At 41.7% G+C, this 19,375-nt stretch overlaps 1 protein-coding gene across 2 annotated transcripts in view; it reads right to left on the reverse strand.

The window, feature by feature from the left end:
• Nucleotides 1-4,035: 4,035 nt before the first annotated feature.
• top2b (DNA topoisomerase II beta) overlaps nt 4,036-19,375 on the reverse strand; it is a 205,976-nt gene continuing 190,636 nt past the window's right edge. For both annotated transcript variants that reach the window (XM_079829353.1, XM_079829352.1), the window contains exon 35: nt 4,036-4,571. In XM_079829353.1, coding sequence (XP_079685479.1) covers nt 4,404-4,571 — 168 coding nt within the window. In that variant the 3' untranslated portion in view covers nt 4,036-4,403. The remainder of the gene's footprint in view (nt 4,572-19,375) is intronic.

Below are 19,375 nucleotides of genomic sequence, written 5' to 3' on the forward strand. Positions count from 1 at the left end.
CGACTGGCTGATCCTTGCCCAGTCGAGAGAGCAGTTGTGCGAACACAGGGACAAGGTGCTCAGTCACCTCAGCCAGTTGGGACTTCGGGTCAACTGGGAGAAGAGCAAACTCTGTCCCGCACAGAGGATCTCTTTTCTCGGTATGGAGATAGACTCGGTCGCCATGACAGTCGTCCAGTCAGTGTTGAACTGCTTGAATTCGTTCAAAGGCAGGACAGCGGCACCACTGAAACATTTTCAGAGGCTCCTGGGGCATATGGCATCCGCAGCCGCAGTAACGCCGCTCGGGTTGCTTCATATGAGACCGCTTCAACGCTGGCTACACGACCGAGTCCCGAGATGGGCGTGGCACAGCGGATTCCTCCGCGTCCAAGTGACTCCGAGGTGCCGCCAAACCTTCAGCCCCTGGTCGGACCCTTCGTTCCTACGGGCGGGAGTTCCCCTAGAACAAGTGTCCAGGCACTCCGTTGTCTCCACGGATGCCTCATCCACGGGTTGGGGTTCCACGTACAACAGGCTTGCAGTTTCGGGTCTGTGGACGGGGCCTCAACTGCAATGGCATATCAATTGCCTCGAGTTGTTAGCAGTTCGTCTTGCACTCAGCCGCTTCGAAGTGCCGCTCAGAGGCAAGCACGTTCTGGTCCGGACGGACAACACTGCGGCCGTAGCGTACATCAACAAACAGGGTGGTCTACTCTCCCGTCGCATGTCACAACTCGCCCGCCATCTCCTCCTTTGGAGTCAGAAGCATCTGAGGTCGCTTCGTGCCATTCACATTCCGGGCCTGCTCAATCGTGCAGCCGACGAGCTGTCACGTCAGCCGGTGCTTCCGGGAGAGTGGCGACTCCATCCCCAGGCGGTCCAGCTGATCTGGAGTCGTTTCGGGGCCGCACAGGTAGACCTGTTTGCCTCCCAGAGACGACCCGCTGTCAGTGGTTTTATATATTGACCGAGGGAACCCTCGGGTCGGATGCCCTGGCCCACAGCTGGCCCCGGGAAGAACGCAAGTATGCGTTTCCCCCAGTGAGCCTTCTTGCACAGACACTGTGCAAAGTCAGGGAGGACGAGGAGCAAGTCCTGTTGGTCGCTCCGTATTGGCCCAACCGCACTTGGTTCCCGGAACTAGTGCTCCTCACGACAGCACCTCCTTGGCCCATTCCTCTGAGGAAGGACCTCCTGACTCAGAGACGGGGCACCCTATGACACCCGCGTCCAGACCTCTGGAAACTCCATGTCTGGTCCCTGGACGGGACGCAGAGGTTCTAGGTGACCTACCGCAAGCGGTAGTTGACACCATCGCTTCCGCTAGAGCCCCCTCTACGAGGCGCCTCTATGCGTTGAAGTGGAACCTGTTCGTCGATTGGTGCTCTTCTCGCCGAGAAGACCCCCGAAGATGTTCGATCAGGTCTGTGCTTTCCTTTCTACAAGATGGGTTGGAGCGAAGGCTGTCTCCCTCCACCCTCAAAGTCGATGTTGCCGCTATCGCCACTAATCATGAGCTAGTAGATGGAAAATCTCTAGGTAAGCACGATCTGATCGTCAGGTTCCTGAGGGGGGCGAGGAGACTAAATCCGCCTCGGCCTCCCTCCTTACCCTCTTGGGACTTAACTCTGGTGCTAACTGCACTACAGAGAGCGCCCTTTGAGCCTTTGCAGTCAGCTGAGTTGAAAATCTTGTCATTAAAGACAATACTCCTGACTGCGTTGGCCTCCATTAAGAGGGTTGGGGACCTGCAGGCATTTTCGGTCGACGAATCGTGCCTGGAATTTGGGCCCGGTAACTCTCATGTGATCATGAGACCCCGGCCTGGATATGTGCCCAAGGTTCCCACTACTCCCTTCCTGGACCAAGTGGTGAGCCTGCAAGCGCTGCCTTCGGGGGAGGCAGACCCAGCCCTAGCTTTTCTCTGTCCAGTCCGTGCTCTCTGGACTTACGTGGACAGAACCCAAAGCTTCAGGACCTCAGAGCAGCTCTTCGTCTGTTACAGAGGACAGCAGAAGGGAAAGGCTGTCTCCAAGCAGAGGATGGCCCACTGGATAGTGGATGCCATCGTCTTGGCTTATGAGTCCCAAGACGTGCCCTGCCCGCTCGGGTTAAGAGCCCACTCCACTAGGGGTGTTGCCTCTTCCTGGGCGCTGGCTCGTGGCGCATCGCTGACAGATATTTGTAGAGCTGCGGGCTGGGCGACACCTAACACATTCGCTAGATTCTATAGCCTCCGTGTAGAGCCGGTATCTTCCTGTGTGCTCACTTCCCATAGTCAGTAACACCGAAGTGCCTGTTCTAGTGTCGGCTTGCTGCGCCATTCCCTCCCCTATGGTAGACGGATACGTGCGCTTTTCTGAAAGGGAACGTCTCGGTTACGTATGGTATCCCTCGTTCCCTGAAGGAGGGAACAGAGACGTACGTCCCGTTGCCACAGTTGCTGTACCATCACTGCAGGTCGAGTCACTAAGTTTGGCTCATCAGTGAAAAACAGCGTGCATTCGCTCTCGCTTCCTGTTTATACCCGCAGTGCAGGGCGGAGCGCGAGATGCAAATCTTGCACGCCAATTGTTCATTGGCCGGTTCTATATAGCTCGAAACTGATAGGGTCTCCCAGAAGTGATCCCAATTCGTCGGTACGTCCGACGTACGTCTCCGTTCCCTCCTTCAGGGAACGAGGGTGACCATACGTAACAGAGACGTTTTTGCTCCACATCTTGCTTTGTTTTTGTTGGAGCAGCATGTGTCTTTGAAGTTAACAAATTAAACAGCTAACGAATGCCTTTACTAAAACCCCACGCCACCCACAATTCCCTCATGCGTCTACAATCTTTGCTCATTAAAACCGTAAGCTATGAAAGCTGGATCCTTTGAAATGTGTACCCTTTATGCTTTGTTACACAGAAAAAAAGAGGACTGTTTTTTTTTCTATCTAGTTGACATTGTGTTTGACTGAGTTAGCAACTATCATAACTATATGTCGCAAGAGATCCAAGTTCAAAACTTGCTTAGAAAAATCTAATTTGGTAACAAGGGTTATCAAATGTGCCTTGTTAATCTTTATAAAAATGACCTTGCATGCTTCCACTGCTGAGGGTCCAGGCATCTTATCTGGATTGTTCAATAATGCTTTATGCTGAATGTGATATTGTTCTAAGCTTGTGTCATGGCAGAGATGCAACAGTTTGCTTGTGTGTTATTTCTTTAATAATAGGAAACATAATTTTGCTGTTGTCATACTGTATGTCGACACGGTTGCATTTGTTTGCTGGTCTCTGTACAAAAAAATACAAATGTATCACTTCCTATTTGATGAAAAAAAAGGAAGCTCTTTACGAGCTTACATGAGCTCTGAACCCAAGATAGAGACCAAAACCAACATGTTCTACAAATGTTAGAAGATTTGTTTTCATCTTGTTGATTTCTCATTGAAAGGCAGTCAACTGTCAAACACAAAGTTGGCCCAAATTGAACCTATGATGGTACAGCCCTTTAACATTTACAAAACATTTTTGTTTTTCTAAAAAATAAACCTCTTATGGATGAAATTAGTAAATAACAGCTTGTTTAAACCTTGTGGACACAAGGAGTTTAGATAATGAAAAATCAAGAATATTTTCGATCAGAATCCTGAGTGTTTGTATCCAATTGTAAATTCCTGTTTTATCTCTCTTTTTGGACATTAACAGTGCTTTTGTTTATGTTTACCATTGCCTTTACAATGAACTCTTCTGGCAAAACAATAAAAATTTATTTATTTTAAAACGTTTGGAAGTACTTGGATGCTCCATGTGTAGGTTGTTTCATTCACAATGCTAAATGTTGTGCTGTTATAGTTGTCTAAATCAAATCAAATCTAAATCAAAATTTTTGCATCCTTGGATTACTTTTCTATGCAGATCAACTTCTGGTTCTGCGTCACATCTTGTTTTTAAAAACCGCAGGATGATTAATTTCTGTGGTAATAAACATCATGTCACATAGAGCTAAACTTGTATTGACTTGTATAGTACCACTAAAATGCTGCAAAATGTTTGAGACCAACAAATAATTTACATTTCATGTTTATTTCCAAGTCATCTCAAAAAGGTAAGTCATCTCTAACGTTGAACCATTAAAGGTGCTAAAGCACAGCGGTCTAAATCTCTAAAAGCTGCTCAGGACAAATACAATTCAAAGATAAAAAAACAACATTGTCAATGTATCATAACAATAATCCAATAATAATAATAATAATAATAATAATATAGCAATAACAATAAAAAGAGTAAAACAGCTACACCGTAGAAAGAATTCAACATCACAATAAAAAAACTAAAATTAAAATGGAGGGTAAAATGTACAAAATTCTGCTGGGTAGAAGACAGAGAACCTGTTCTTCAACAAGCATTTTTCTGGACTGAGTGTGAGTGTGTTTTCTAGTCAAACATATCATCGTCGTCATCATCATCATTATCAGATTCAGCGAAATATTTGACTTCTTTCTTGGTTCGACCGGATCGATCTCTGCCTGAGTCCATACGGCTGAAGCTGTTCACACCTGCGTCATCATCATCTTCATCCTCAGATGCTGGCTTCTTTGGTTTCTACATGCCACACACACACACACACACACACACACACACACACACACACACACACACACACACACACACACACACACACACACACACACACACACACACACACACACACACACACACACACACACACACACACACACACACAACATGATAAGACACTTTACTCTTTCTCATGGATAACTGCAAAAAAATTTAAGAACTGGACTTATCTGGACACATCTGAGCACCGAGTTCAGCTTGAGTACAGACACCATCAGTGCGCAAAATTATTTACCACCTTGCATCACACAATTTTGTTATTTAGAAAATATTGTGGTTCTGCCGTTATTTTAATGCTTTAACCGGAAAAGTTGAGCTCAAGCCTGGATTTACCGACCTAACAAAAAAAAAAAAGCAAAAAAAGTGTACGCAAAAAACACTAGTGTAACAATTTGTGTAACAAATTTAATTTTTTGGCCTGCAGGGGTGCCAATGGTCTGGAGATTGAGCCAGACCATTGGCACCCCCTGCAGGCCAAAAATTTCAATTTGTTACACATATTGTTACACTAGTGTTTTTTGCATACACACAATTTCTGAAACTATGGCTCCTTTTTTGTCTAACTGTTAAGCATTTTGCAATAAGTTTGTTTTACAATTGCAAACTGAGTATAATGCAAATAATGTGTGTGCAGTTTTACAGACTTGGCCTGAAGATTAGGTACATGAGTGAAGGTTTCACTGAGTGGGCCTCAAGTACCACGTTTAGTGTGTAAGCTAAATAGTAGCTCATATTACTAAGCTCATATTATTCATATTCTATGCAGTGGTCAGTTCACAGCAGTGACAGAAATTGCACTTTCTGTTTTTTTCAGTCGCTTTGGTACATTTCTTAAATCTTCCTTAAGATTTGCTAAACAGTAAGTACATTTCTCAAAACAATTCGTACAAACAGCACCACACAATGGATTACTCACAAAGGCCTGTAACTGGCTCAAAATCCTTCATGTCTCAAAACTGATTAACATATCAGTGCCATCAGAATGACAAGTGCTTGTGTCATTGGTCACAAACAAGTCAAAATGCTTGTCAACTGACAATGCTGTCAGTATTTTCAGAACTAAACTATGGCTACGATTTTGATGACAATGATTGAAAATACACAAGCCTGCACTTTATCTGTATGACAAATTTCAACAGTACAAATTCACTCATTACGCATTACAAAAAAAATACAATACAACTTTGTGATACAAAGAAAGACAAGACACACATATACTAATATATATATATATATAGACAAGACACACATATACTAATATATATATATATATATATTAGGGGTGTAACGGTTCGTGTATTCGTACCGAACGGTTCACGGGGTGAGTTCCAAATGGAATCAGTATTCCCTATTTGATCATCCCTATGTGAGCAGGACACACGTGTACCGTATGTAGCAGTTTGGAATGCACTTGGCAAAGGGAGCGGCGTAAATTCCTCATTATCTTCAGCTGGGATGTTCCGGTGACAACGCAGCACAGTGTCCGTCAGCAGATCAGGGTTGCCAGATATTCACAACAAAACCCGCCCAATCGCTACTCAAAACTAGCCCAAAACAAGCCCAGTCTCATTTCAGTGGGGTTTTTTTGGTAAAAATCTCTTATGGGGGGTAAAATATATGTCTTTTTGGCAGGGTTTCCTGCTGAAATATGCATTCCCGGTGCTAAATATCACACAATTGGGGTCGCTTCAACCTGCGGGCATGTATGAACTTGGCAACACTGCAGCAGATGTCGCAGTTTTATCTGCATCATTTTCTTTTTTTTAGCCTAACTGTTGCAAATAAAAATAAACATTTTTTATTTTAAAATGTTTATAAAATATGCTTTGTAATACTGTATATAAAAAGTAATATAACTCTTAAAAATATGAATTGTATATTTATTTATGCTGGCGCTGCATTGTCACGGGAACATCCCAGCTGAAGATAATGAGGAAATTACGCCGCTCCCTTTGCCAAGTGCATTCCAAACTGCTACATACGGCACACGCGTGTCCTGCTCACATAGGGATGATCAAATAGGGAATACTGATTCCATTTGGAACTCACCCCGTGAACCGTTCGGTACGAATACGCGAACCGTTACACCCCTAATATATATATATATATATATATAATCACGGCCTACAGTGTTTTTCCACCAGGTTGCGTTGTTCCATGTTCTAGAGTGAGCGTCAGGAACAGGTGTGGTGATTGCACTTGAGTCAAGAGACCGCGAATACAAAAGGAATGCCGGAGTTGGACTGTGGTCGTTCATCTTTTCCTCTTCAGTTCCAGATTGTTTTTCTTTTCTTTATTTAATTGAGTTGTTGTATTATTACTTTGACTTATTTTCTATTAAATGTTTATTTGTTAAATTGAGTTCCATGTGTGGCCTCCCCTTGTCTTATGTTGCTTCACCTTGAGCCAGGTGGACGTAACATAATGGGGGCTCGCCTATTCAACTGAGAGAGGCTCAGTCAAATTGTGTTAACTCTATTCGGTAATAATTATAGGAGTTAATTGGATGAGTTTTGATTATTTGGTAAGTAATATTTTGATTAAAATTATTCTTGGGGATAAAGCAACATGGAACATTGGAAATTTGTTTTTGTTTGGGTTTTTTGATTTGGTAATTTGCTGGGGCTGGAGAGGAAAACAACGTCCTGCAGTTAAAGTATTGGGACTTTGGCGGGGTCGATTTCTGTTGTGCATGACTAGAGGTAAGACAGATTTGTACTATAATTGCCAAGAAGAATTAATTGGTCTGATAAGATCGGCAGAGCCACGTGAACTCCCGTGGTAGGTGGAAGAGCGGTGACGCTGTTTTTAATTTTATTTTTTTGTTTTAGTTTGTTGTTTTTGGCACGTCGGACACGGGTAGACGGATTAGCCGTTGAGCTGCATGTGGGCGTGCTGAAGACTAGGGGTGAGTTTATTTAGTTGATTTCTTAGTTAGATACGGGACGGCTCTTAATTTCTTCTGGCATTATGGTGCTATCTGCCTTGCACTAGTCTTTGTGCATTGTTTGTTCATCTGGGTTGTGATCTCAGGAAATTGGGTGAGAGAGAACGGTAGTCAGTTTTGATTTGAGTGGAAAATATATGGTTAAACGTGAAGTTTAGATCTTTTGGCTGCTCCTACGTTGGAGAAATTGCAGAAATTTTGAGGTAGCGGTAACAAAAGGTATAAAGGTCAAACATTTTCGGGATGTGGTAAAAGAGAAGTTAGTAGAGAGGATGATTTTAACTGCAGATGCACAATCAGAGGAAGTGGTTTCACCAGACGGTACGTCAACGCCACTTGTTAGGACGGGAGTGCAGGGCGGGTTTACGTTTGAGCAGCAGTTAGAAATTTTGAACCTGCAGAGTAAGGAACGCGATCAAGACAGACAGCTAGAACTGGAAAAAATGAGAATTCGAGAACGAGAGCAGAGTAAGAAACGCGATCTAGACAGACAGCTGGAATTAGAAAAGAGAGGGAGAATGAGAGCATGAAAGGGACTTTGAGAAATTTAAGAGTGAGCAAAAGGTTCATGAAGTTAAGTTAGCTCAGGAAGCCGAACGCTTAAAGTTGATTGCAGAGGGGAAAATAGGGAGTATTAGTGTTGACTCCTCGGGTGATCAACTGGTTTCAAATAGGGGATTAAATATTGCAAATATGACTAAGTTGCTGCCTAGGTTTAACGAAAAAAATCTAGACGTTTTTTTCTCTCTGTTTGAAAGTGTTGTGTATGATAGAGGTTGGAATGATGCCGAATGAACTCTTTTACTTCAAAGCGTTCTTGAAGGCAATGCTCAAGAAGTGTTTATTTCACTTTCAGCAGCAGATCGAACAGATTATGAACTTGTCCCTGAAGCTTATCGTCGGCGGTTTAGGGGATGGAGAAAGGGAGAAAGGCAAACTCATGTTGAGGTGGCGTGAGAGCTCGTGACCCACTTTAAGCGTTGGTGTGCTTCGTTAGGAATAGATTCATTTGAGAGTCTTTGTGACTTGATAATTTTGGAGCAGTTCAAAGATATTATTCCTGAGCGGATAGTGACGTACATAAATGAACAAAAGGTGAAAACCGCAGCTAAAGCAGCAGTTTTAGCTGACGAATTAGTGTTGATTCACAAAAATTCTGGTTTCTATCAAAAAGATCATCACTTTGAAAGTCATTTTAAGAAACAACCGACGTTGTTAAAGGCAGAGTATAGACCTAATAGAAAAATAGATCCAAATTCCACTTGTAGGTATTGCCTGGAAAAGGGCCACTGGAAAAAGGAATGCCGGTGTTGAAAGGCAAGTATAAGGCCAGTACTAAAGCTGTTGGGCTTGCGTCAGCTCTTATTCCTGACGAAACATCATGGGTTGGGGGAATCTCTGATGGAAGGAAAAATCAAAATGCAGATAAGTACGGAGGGTCCCAGGCAGATTATGGTCCTTTTATTACCACGGGGTATGTTTCTTTGGTTAACTGTTCAGTTAAAGTACCCATAAGTATTCTGCGCGACACAGGGTCTTCTGAATCCTTTATTTTAGACTCAAAGTGGAATTTTTCTCCTCGATCTAGTACAGGGAATAGTGTTCTGACCCAAGGAATTGGGTTAGACATATTCTCTGCTCCTTTGCATAGGGTTCAGTTGGATTCTGAACTGGCGCGTGGGGAAGTTGAAATTGCGTTGCGACCTTCATTACCCATGGAAGGTGTAGATGTGATTTTAGGAAATAATTTGCCCGGAAATTGTGTGTGGGGTGGTACCTCCAATGGTGAAAACAAATCCAAATTTGTCTGCAGAGGCAGATAAGAGTGTCCAAGATTTTCCCAAGGTTTTTTTAACTCGAGCCATGAGTACTGGAAAAATGGGTCCCAGAGTGATGGTGAAATAGAAAAATCTCCCTTTGATCCAGTCAACTTGTCTGTGTTGCCTTCATCGATTTCCCGTGATGAGCTAATTTTTGCTCAGGGAAAAGACGCCGGGTTGAAGACATTGTTTGCGTCTGTTAAGTCCCATAAAGAAATTGAAAGCTTGGCTTCTGGTTATTTCCTGAGTAACGGTGTCTTAGTCCGCAAGTGGATGTCTTGTAATGATCGTGTTGTGGGGGAACCCATATTTCAGATTGTTGTTCTGGATTGATTGCGTGAGTTGGTGCTGAAAACTACTCACGGGGATATCGCTGGGCATTTAGGGGTTAAGAAAACATATCATAGTGTAATGTGCTATTTTTTCTGGCCTCGATTAAAAAGAGATGTGGCGAGATTTATTAAGACGTGCCACACTTGTCAAATGGTAGGTAAACCAAATGAGGTTTTGGCTCCAGCACCGTTGTTTCTCATTCCTGCTGTGAGCAAATCCTTTTGAGTATCTTACCATTGAATGTGTTGGGCCGTTTAATCCGTCGAAGGCAGGTTCTAATTATTTACTCACTGTCATGTGTCAGACAACTCGCTATCCTGCTGCGTATCCCCTGCGAACAATTTCCACCAAATCTGTGGTAAAAGCTCTGTCTCAGTTTATTTCCGTTTTTGGTATTCCAAAAGTTATTCAAACTGACAGAGGAACCAACTTTGCTTCTCGTATGTTTGACCAGGTTTTGAAACAACTGCGTGTGAAACATAAAAGTAGTGCGTATCATCCTGAAAGCCAGGGAGCTCTCGAACGTTTTCATCAAACGTTAAAACAACTGTTGAGAGCGTATTGTAATGAACTGAATGAAGATTGGGAAGAGGGGCTTCCTTGGTTGATGTTAGCCGGACACGAAGTTGTTCAAGAGAGCCTTGGTTTTAGCCCTAACGATTTGGTGTTTGGACACAAGGTAAGAGGCCCGTCACTTTTGAGAGATAACGTGACCGAAACTGAAATGCCTGTAAATATCTTGGATTATGTTAATGTTTTTCAACGTAGACTATACCTTGCAGGTAAATTGGCCAGTGAAAATCTAGTCAAAGCACAGCTGAAAATGAAGACCTGGTTTGATCGTCAGTCCGAGTGTCGTGAATTTAGCCCCGGCGATGAAGTTTTACTCTTGCTTCCTGTTACTGGGTCATCTTTCTTGGCAAGATTTGCAGGACCTTATAGCGTCCTGAAACGGGTAACGGATCAAAATTATATTGTTTCGACGCCAAACTCACGTGAACCTGTTGAAACCGTATTTCTGCCGCTCACGTGAAAACGCTGTCCCTGGTGCTGAAGTCAAGCCTATGGCGATTGTGTCAGGGGTGAGTCCAATTGTCCAATTGCACTGAGGGCGAGAACATTACGTCTGATTGTATTGTTCAACCCCGACTTTGTAATTCTGAACAACTGGATAAATTGGATGTGTTGTTGGAACATTTGCCCGAAGAAAGTCGTGAGCAACTGATCAGTTTGATAACAGAGTTTTTGTCACTTTTCTCCGATACGCCTTCGTGTACTGATCTGATATATCACGATATTGATGTTGTAGACTCTTTGCCTGTTAAACAGAGGTTTTTTCGTGTTCATCCTGAAAAGCAGAAATTTTTGGAAGCTGAGGTAAAGTACTTGATAAATGCTGGGCTTGCGAAACCATCTTATTCCAGTTGGTCGTCACCATGCATTTTGGTCGCAAAACCAGATGAGACGTACAGATTTTGTACTGACTATAGAAAATTAAATAGCGTTATGAAGCCTGACTCTATTCCGCTTCCGCGGATGGAAGATTGTGTTGACTCCGTAGGGTCAGCTAAGTTCGTAACTAAAATCGACCTTTTAAAGGGGTATTATCAAGTTCCTTTAACTCCTCGTGCACAAGAAGTCTCGGCTTTTATTACCCCTTCGGGGTTATATTCCTATAATGTCATGAGTTTCGGTCTCCGAAACGCTCCAGCTACCTTCCAGCGCCTTATGAATCGGGTTGTCTCAGGATTGGAAGGATGTGCCGTGTACCTAGATGACGTTGTGGTATATAGTCAGACGTGGGACGAACAGCTCTGTCGGTTGCACGCTCTGTTTGCTCATCTTGTAGACGCCAAGTTAACTATAAATCTAGCGAAGTGTGAGTTTGTGAAAGTCACGGTGACTTATTTGGGAAAAGTGGTGGGACAGGGAGAAGTACGTCCGGTACGGGAAAAGGTACGAGCAATCGATAGTTTCCCCGCTCCAACTACTAAAAAGGAGCTAATGAGATTCCTAGGCATGAATGGATATTATCGTGGTTTTTGTGCAAACTTCTCGACTGTAGTTGCCCCACTTACTGAGCTGTTAAAGGCTAAAAATAAGTTTGAATGGTCTCCTGGTTGTCAGGCTGGTTTCCGAATGCAAAACTTCTGCTGAGCACTGCTCCAGTGTTAGTGGCGCCTCGGTGGGATCGAGCGTTTCAGATCCAAGTAGACGCAAGTAAGGTTGGTGCAGGAGCTGTACTAATGCAAAAGGACGATAATGAGGTTGATAGGCCAGTTAGTTATTTTTCGAAGAAGTTTAATTCATATCAATCAAATTATTCTACAATCGAAAAAGAAACATTGGCTTTGGTGTGGGCACTGCAGCACTTCGATGTGTATGTGGGTGGTGGTTCAATGCCTGTGGTTGTTTTTTCAGACCATAATCCACTCACTTTCTTACAATCATTACGAAGCCCTAACCAACGGCTTATTCGTTGGGCTATATTATTACAGCCATATAGTTAGGAGATTCGCCATATTCGGGGGCGAGACAATGTTATGGCGGATGCTTTGTCCCGTTCTCCGGTGGATGAATAAAACCCAACTGTGTAAAATGTCATTTGCCCTTGATCTTAGATTTATCTGTTTTAGTGTTTTCAAGGCGCCTGAGAATACTAAAAGATGGAGTTGGGTAGGTGATGAGAAGAAAAGGGGTAAGTGTCATTTGTACATGAGCCACGAATTTATGCATACTTGGTTGTTGTAGTTTTTTTGTTTTTTGTTTGCAGAGTTCCCTTTTAGGGGTCTCTGTTTTAAGAGGGGAGGTGTCACGGCTTACAGTGTTTTCAGCATCTCCATAAAGCTTGTCTGCTTGAAGGAAGCATGAAGTGCTCTAAAATGTCCTGGTAGACGGATGCATTGACTCTGGACTTGGGCTGCACAGTGGACCAACACCAGCCGATGACATGGCTCCCCAAACCAACACAGACACACTGGACTTCAAGCATCTTGGATTGTAAATAGACTGCATTTATATAGCGCTTTCAACAGACCCATGGCCATCCAAAGCGCTTTACATATTGCCTCACATTCACCCATTCATACACCGACGGCGGTGTCAGGCATGCAAGGCGCCATCCAGCTCGTCGGGGTTAGGTGTCTTGCTCATGGACACTTGGACAGGTGGAACCGGGGATTGAACCACCAACCTTCCGGTTTATATACAACCTACACTGTACCACTGTACCACTGAGCCACTGAAAAGGTGTGCTTCTCCATTCTTCCTCTAGACTCTGGGACCTTGGTTTCCAAATGAGATGCAAAATTTGCTCTCATCAGAAGAGAGGGCTGGACCACTGAGCAGCAGACCAGTTTTTTTTTTCTTTAGCCCAGTTAAGACGCTTCTGACCACATTTGAAGCTCATGTCCAGGATCCGTGTGTGTGTGGTGGCTCTTGATGCAGTAACTAAAGCCACTCCTTGTGAAGCTCAGCCACACATTTGAATGGCCTTTTCCTGACAATCCTCCCGAGGCTGTGGTCATCCCTGCTGCTTGTGCACCTTTTTCTTCCACACTTTTCCCATCCACTTAACTTTCTATTAATGTGCTTTGATACAGCACTTTGAGAACATCTAACTTCTTTTGCAATTACCTTTTGAGGCTTTCCCTCCTTGTGGAGGGTGTCAATGATGATTTTCTGCACAACTATCAGGTCAGCAGTCTTCCCCATGATTGTGAATTCTACTGAACCAGACTGAGATTTAAAGGCTCAGGAACCCTTTGCAGGTGTTTTGGATTAATTAGCTGAACCCTTTCACAATATTCTAATTTTCTGAGATTTTGAATTTGGGGGTTTCATAAGCTGTAAGCCATAATCATCAAAATTATAACAAATAAAGGCTTGAAATATCTCACTTTGCATGCAATGAGTCTATATAATATATTAGTTTCACCTTTTAAGTTGAATTACTGAAATAAATGAACTTTTCCACTACATTCAGATTTATTAAATGCACATATACAGGTGCTGGTCATATAATTAGAATATCATCAAAAAGTTGATTTATTTCCGTAATTCCATTCAAAAAGTGAAACTTGTATGTTATATTCATTCATTACACACAGACTGACATATTTCAAAAGTTTATTTCTTTTAATTTTGATGATAAGAACTGAAAACTAAGGAAAATCCCAAATTCAGTATTTCAGAAAATTAGAATATTGTGAAAAGGTTCAATATTGAAGACACCTGGTGCCACACTCTAATCAGCTAGTTAACTCAAAACACCTGGAAAAGCCTTTAAATGGTCTCTCATTCTAGTTCTGTAGGCTACACAATCATAGACTGCTGACTTGACAGTTGTCCAAAAGACGACAATTGACACCTTGCACAAGGAGGGCAAGACACAAAAGGTCATTGCAAAAGAGGCTGGCTGTTCACAGAGCTCTGTGTCCAAGCACATTAATAGAGAGGCGAAGGGAAGGAAAAGATGTGGTAGAAAAAAGTGTACAAGCAATAGGGATAACCGCACCCTGGAGAGGATTGTGAAACAAAACCCATTCAAAAATGTGGGGGAGATTCACAAAGAGTGGACTGCAGCTGGAGTCAGTGCTTCAAGAACCACTACGCACAGATGTATGCAAGACATGGGTTTCAGCTGTCGCATTCTTTGTGTCAAGCCACTCTTGAACAACAGACAGCGTCCGAAGTGTCTGGCCTGGGCTAAAGACTAGGCTAAGGACTGGACTGCTGCTGAGTGGTCCAAAGTTCTCTGATGAAAGTAAATTTTGCATTTCCTTTGGAAATCAGGGTCCCAGAGTCTGGAGGAAGAGTGGAGAGGCACACAATCCACGTTGTTTGAGGTCCAGTGTAAAGTTTCCACAGTTAGTGATGGTTTGGGGTGCCATGTCATCTGCTGGTGTTGGTCCACTGTGTTTTCTGAGGTCCAAGGTCAACCCAGCCGTATACCAGGAAGTTTTAGAGCACTTCATGCTTCCTACTGCTGACCAACTTTATGGAGATGCAGATTTCATTTTCCAACAGGACTTGGCACCTGCACACAGTGCCAAAGCAACCAGTACCTGGTTTAAGGACCATGGTATCCCTGTTCTTAATTGGCCAGCAAGCTCGTCTGACCTTAACTCCATAGAAAATCTATGGGGTATTGTGAAGAGAAAGATGCGATATGCCAGACCCAACAATGCAGAAGAGCTGAAGGCCACTATCAGAGCAACCTGGGCTCTCATAACACCTGAGCAGTGCCACAGACTGATCGACTCCATGCCACACCGCATTGCTGCAGTAATTCAGGCAAAAGGAGCCCCAACTAAGTATTGAGTGCTGTACATGCTCATATATTTCATGTTCATACTTTTCAGTTGGCCAAGATTTCTACAACCCAAAATCAGAAAAAGTTGGGACAGTATGGAAAACGCAAAAAAAAGAAAAAGAAGTGATTTCTAAATTTACTTTGACCTGTATTTCATTGCAGACAATATGAACACAAAATATTTCATGTTTTGTCTGGTCAACTTCATGTCATTTGTAAATATGCATCCTTTCCTGTCATTCAGACCTGCAACACATTTAAAAAAAAAGTTGGGACAGTAAAGCATTTACCACTTTGTAATGTTGCCATTCCTTTTCACAACATTTAAAAGACGTTTAGGGACTGAAGACACCAAGTGTTTCAGGTGTAATTTTGTCCCATTCTTCCTGCAAACAAGTCTTAAGGTGGGCAACAGTATGGGGTCTTCGTTGTCGCATTTTGCGCTTCAAAATGCGCCACACATTCTCTATTGGAGACAGGTCGGGACTGCAGGCAGGCCAGTCAAGTACCCGTACCCTCTTCCTCCGCAGCCAGGACTTTGTAATGTGTGCAGAATGTGGTTTTGCATTGTCTTGTTGAAATATGCATGGACTTGTACTTTTCAGCATTAATGGTGCCTTCACAGAAGTGCAAGTTACCTTTGTCAAGGGCACTGACACAACCCCATACCATGACAGACCCTGGCTTTTGGACTTGTTGCTGGTAACAGTCTGGATGATCCTTTTCTTCTTTGGTCCGGAGCACACGGCGTCCATTCCTCCCAAAAAATACCTGAAATACTGATTCATCTGACCACAGTACACGTTTCCACTGTGTGATGGTCCATCCCAGATGCCTCCGAGCCCAGAGAAGTCGACGGCGCTTCTGGACACTGTTAACATAGGGCTTCCTTTTGGCACAGTACAGTTTTAACTGGCATTTGTGGATGTAACTACGTATTGTGGTACTTGACAAAGGTTTGCCAAAGTAGTCCTGAGCCCATGTGGTGATATCGCTTATAGATGAATGACGATTCTTGATGCAGTGCCGCCTGAGGGATCGGAGATCACGGTTGTTCAGCTTAGGCTTGCGCCCTTGTCCTTTACGCACTGAAATTCCTCCAGATTCCTTGAATCTTTTCATTATGTTATGCACTGTTGAATGTGAAATATCCAAATCTCTTCCTATCTTTCTTTGAGGAACATTGTTTTTAAACATTTCAATAATTTTCTCACGTATTTGTTGGCAAACTGGCGATCCTCGGCCCATCTTTGCTCCTAAAGGATTAGACCTGTCTTGGATGCTGCTTTTGTACCAAATCATAATTACAATCACCTGTTGACATCACCTGTTTCATATCACATCATTATTTAACCATTTTACCTCATTACTAGCCCTAAATTGCTCCTGTCCCAACTTTTTTTAAAATATGTTGCAGGTCTGAATGACAGGAAAGGATGCATATTTACAAATGACATGAAGTTGACCAGACAAAACATGAAATATTTTGTGTTCATATTGTCTGCAATGAAATACAAGTCAAAGTAAATTTAGAAATTACTTTTTTTTTTTTTTTTTTGCGTTTTCCATACTGTCCCAACTTTTTCTGATTTGGGGTTGTAAAAATCCTTTCTTTGTATTGGTCTTAAGTAATATTCTAATTTTATGAGATACTGAAATTGGGATTTTCCTTAGTTGTCTGTTATAATCATCAAAATTAAAAGAAATAAACATTTAAAATATATCAGTCTGTGTGTAATGAATGAATATAATATACAAGTTTCACTTTTTGAATGGAATTAGTTAAATAAATCAACTTTTTGATGATATTCTAATTATATGGCCAGCACCTGTATATATATATATGTGTGTGTGTGTGTGTCAGGGTTCTTGCAGGTTTCAGAAAGTCAAATTTAAGACCTTTTTAAGACATTTTAAGACCATAAAGATTGAAATTTAAGACCTATACGACGCATTACCAAAATTATTTAAATCAAAGAAATAATAAAAAAAGCAATGACATTAGTAACCCTCCACAGCCAACAACGTGCCAAATGCCCAAAACCTTAGGCCCAAAATGAAAATAGGCTAAAACAAACTTGCCCTCAAATAGAATAGATTACAAAACAGCATATTAATAGCCTAATAGAGATTGAACAGGGGATGCACTAGGGAGATAGGATAAACTAGGGATGCACGATTTGGGGAAGATATCTAATTGCGATTATTCTGGTTAAAATGCAATTTTTTAAATTTATTTTTTACAAATGAAAAGTGTATGCATATAACATTTTATATATTAATGTTTATATATTAACGAGACTAATAATAATGATTATATTCAATAAATACAAATATTTAACAAAATTAGAAATATTACTATTACAATAACATTTTAATTATTAAAAAATAAAAAAATAGAGTATTTAAGAATAAATATAACAATATAATAATAATACTAATAAAATAACATTTATATTTTACAGAAAACTTATTTTACAAAAAAAACCTGCTGGGTTACCTGTTAATATGCAGACAGCCTATGACTAAAAATCATTAGAAAGGTCTAAAGATTTATTGTAAAAAATAAAATAAAAAAAGAAAGAAATTCTGTGCTTTTTATCTGTGATATAAATTTCTTAAAGTCTATGTATTTAATATGAAATATGAGCCTCTTATGCATCCACTGTGGGGGAAAAACTGTACATTGGAGAAAAACATATGGGTTGTCATATAAATTTATTTAGAGAGAAGTATTATTTTTCATATTTGTTACCCAAACTTTCATTCATACTGGAAGCCAGAGGGCGCCCTTGAGCAGAAACTCCACATTTCCCTCAGAGAAGTAATCCTTAGCCCTAATGTGAAGTTAGCGATGTAGGATAAACTGAAGATAGAAACGCTTTGACTGATGAAACGAAGACAATAAACACGACTGCATCAAGCTATGGTGTATTTGAGTTCTTAAAGCCTTCTCTATTGTCATAATAATAAGGTATGCAGTGCTGATTGAGTGCAGACTTTATCACTGTTTAGAATAATATAAAACAATGCATGTCTGCCTCATTCTGTCCAGAAAAATACAACGTTATTAAATGTAGACGTATATTGCGGGCAGGTAATTGCATTTATCACGGGATTTGTAGTTTTATCACCGAGTACGTGTACCAACACCCCCAGAAAGAACTACAACACACCGAACGAACGCTCTGAGGGCGGCCCAGCAAAGACTCTAGAGCTCCGCTTTCGCGATTCAATACTTTTTTTGCTACAGTGTAACGTTAATAACTTCCTGCAGCCAGCATTTCTGGAAACGAACGAGGATAACACTTTTTTTTAAGACCTAACTAAATAAAATGTAAGACCTCGGGTGAAAATCTGGCCGTTTTTAAGACGTTTTAAGGCCTTAAATTTAAAAAAAAATAATTTTAGACATTTTAAGACTTTTTAAGACCCCGCGGGAACCCTGGTGTGTGTGTGTGTGTTTGTGTTACGTTATGTCTCTATAAACCCATTATAATACATGTCACATTTAACTGAGCCTTTTATATAGTGTGTTTGGTGATGTTAAAGGATTAGTTCACTTCAAAATGAAAATTTCCTGATAATTTACTCACCCCCATGCCATCCAAGATGTTCATGTCTTTCTTTCTTCAGTGGAAAAGAACGTTTTTTGAGAGCACGCATTAACCCCTCTATTGACTCGGAATGTGACAGATGTCATTCTGGTTCAGCCACTTTAATTCACATGTTCTTGTCCTGCCCTGTCTTCCTTTTGGAGGCACATTTTTGTCTCATTGTCAGCCATTACCTCTGCGGATATTCCACTCTGTCCAGTCACATCTTTATTTGGGGTTCTCCTGCCTGGCCATTCTTTGCCTTCTCACTTTTCAGATTTTGTAGCCTTTCTGACTCTTTTAGCTAGGCGTTTAATTCTGTTGAATTGGAAAAGCCCTCACCCTCCAACTTACACTCACTGGATAAGAGATGTTCTTTATTTCATGAAACTGGTACTCTCTTCACCGACCTAGCACCATCTTCATTAAGCTTTGGCAGCCCCTTCGTGAACATATCAAAACTCTCCAGCTTGACCCTGCTCTTTGTGTGTGATCCCCTTTTCTCCCCTCACATCTATCACCAGTCTAGATGTTGATACTAATCTTGTATTGCCTGGCTGTTGCACTGCTGTATTTACTGTGTGCATGATTGTACTTGAGTTTTTTTTTTTTGAGGGGAAAGAATCCTCTGTGTATCTTCTTACTGTAATGTTTTATTGTGTTTTTTTCATCTTCCCGTTTCTATTTTTTTGTATGTATTTTTTTTGTTATAAAAAAAAAAGTTTTTTGAGGAAAACTACACAATGTACTTCAATGGC

The sequence above is a fragment of the Gobio gobio genome (assembly GCF_949357685.1).
Source record: "Gobio gobio genome assembly, chromosome: 11".
Lineage (NCBI taxonomy): Eukaryota > Metazoa > Chordata > Actinopteri > Cypriniformes > Gobionidae > Gobio > Gobio gobio.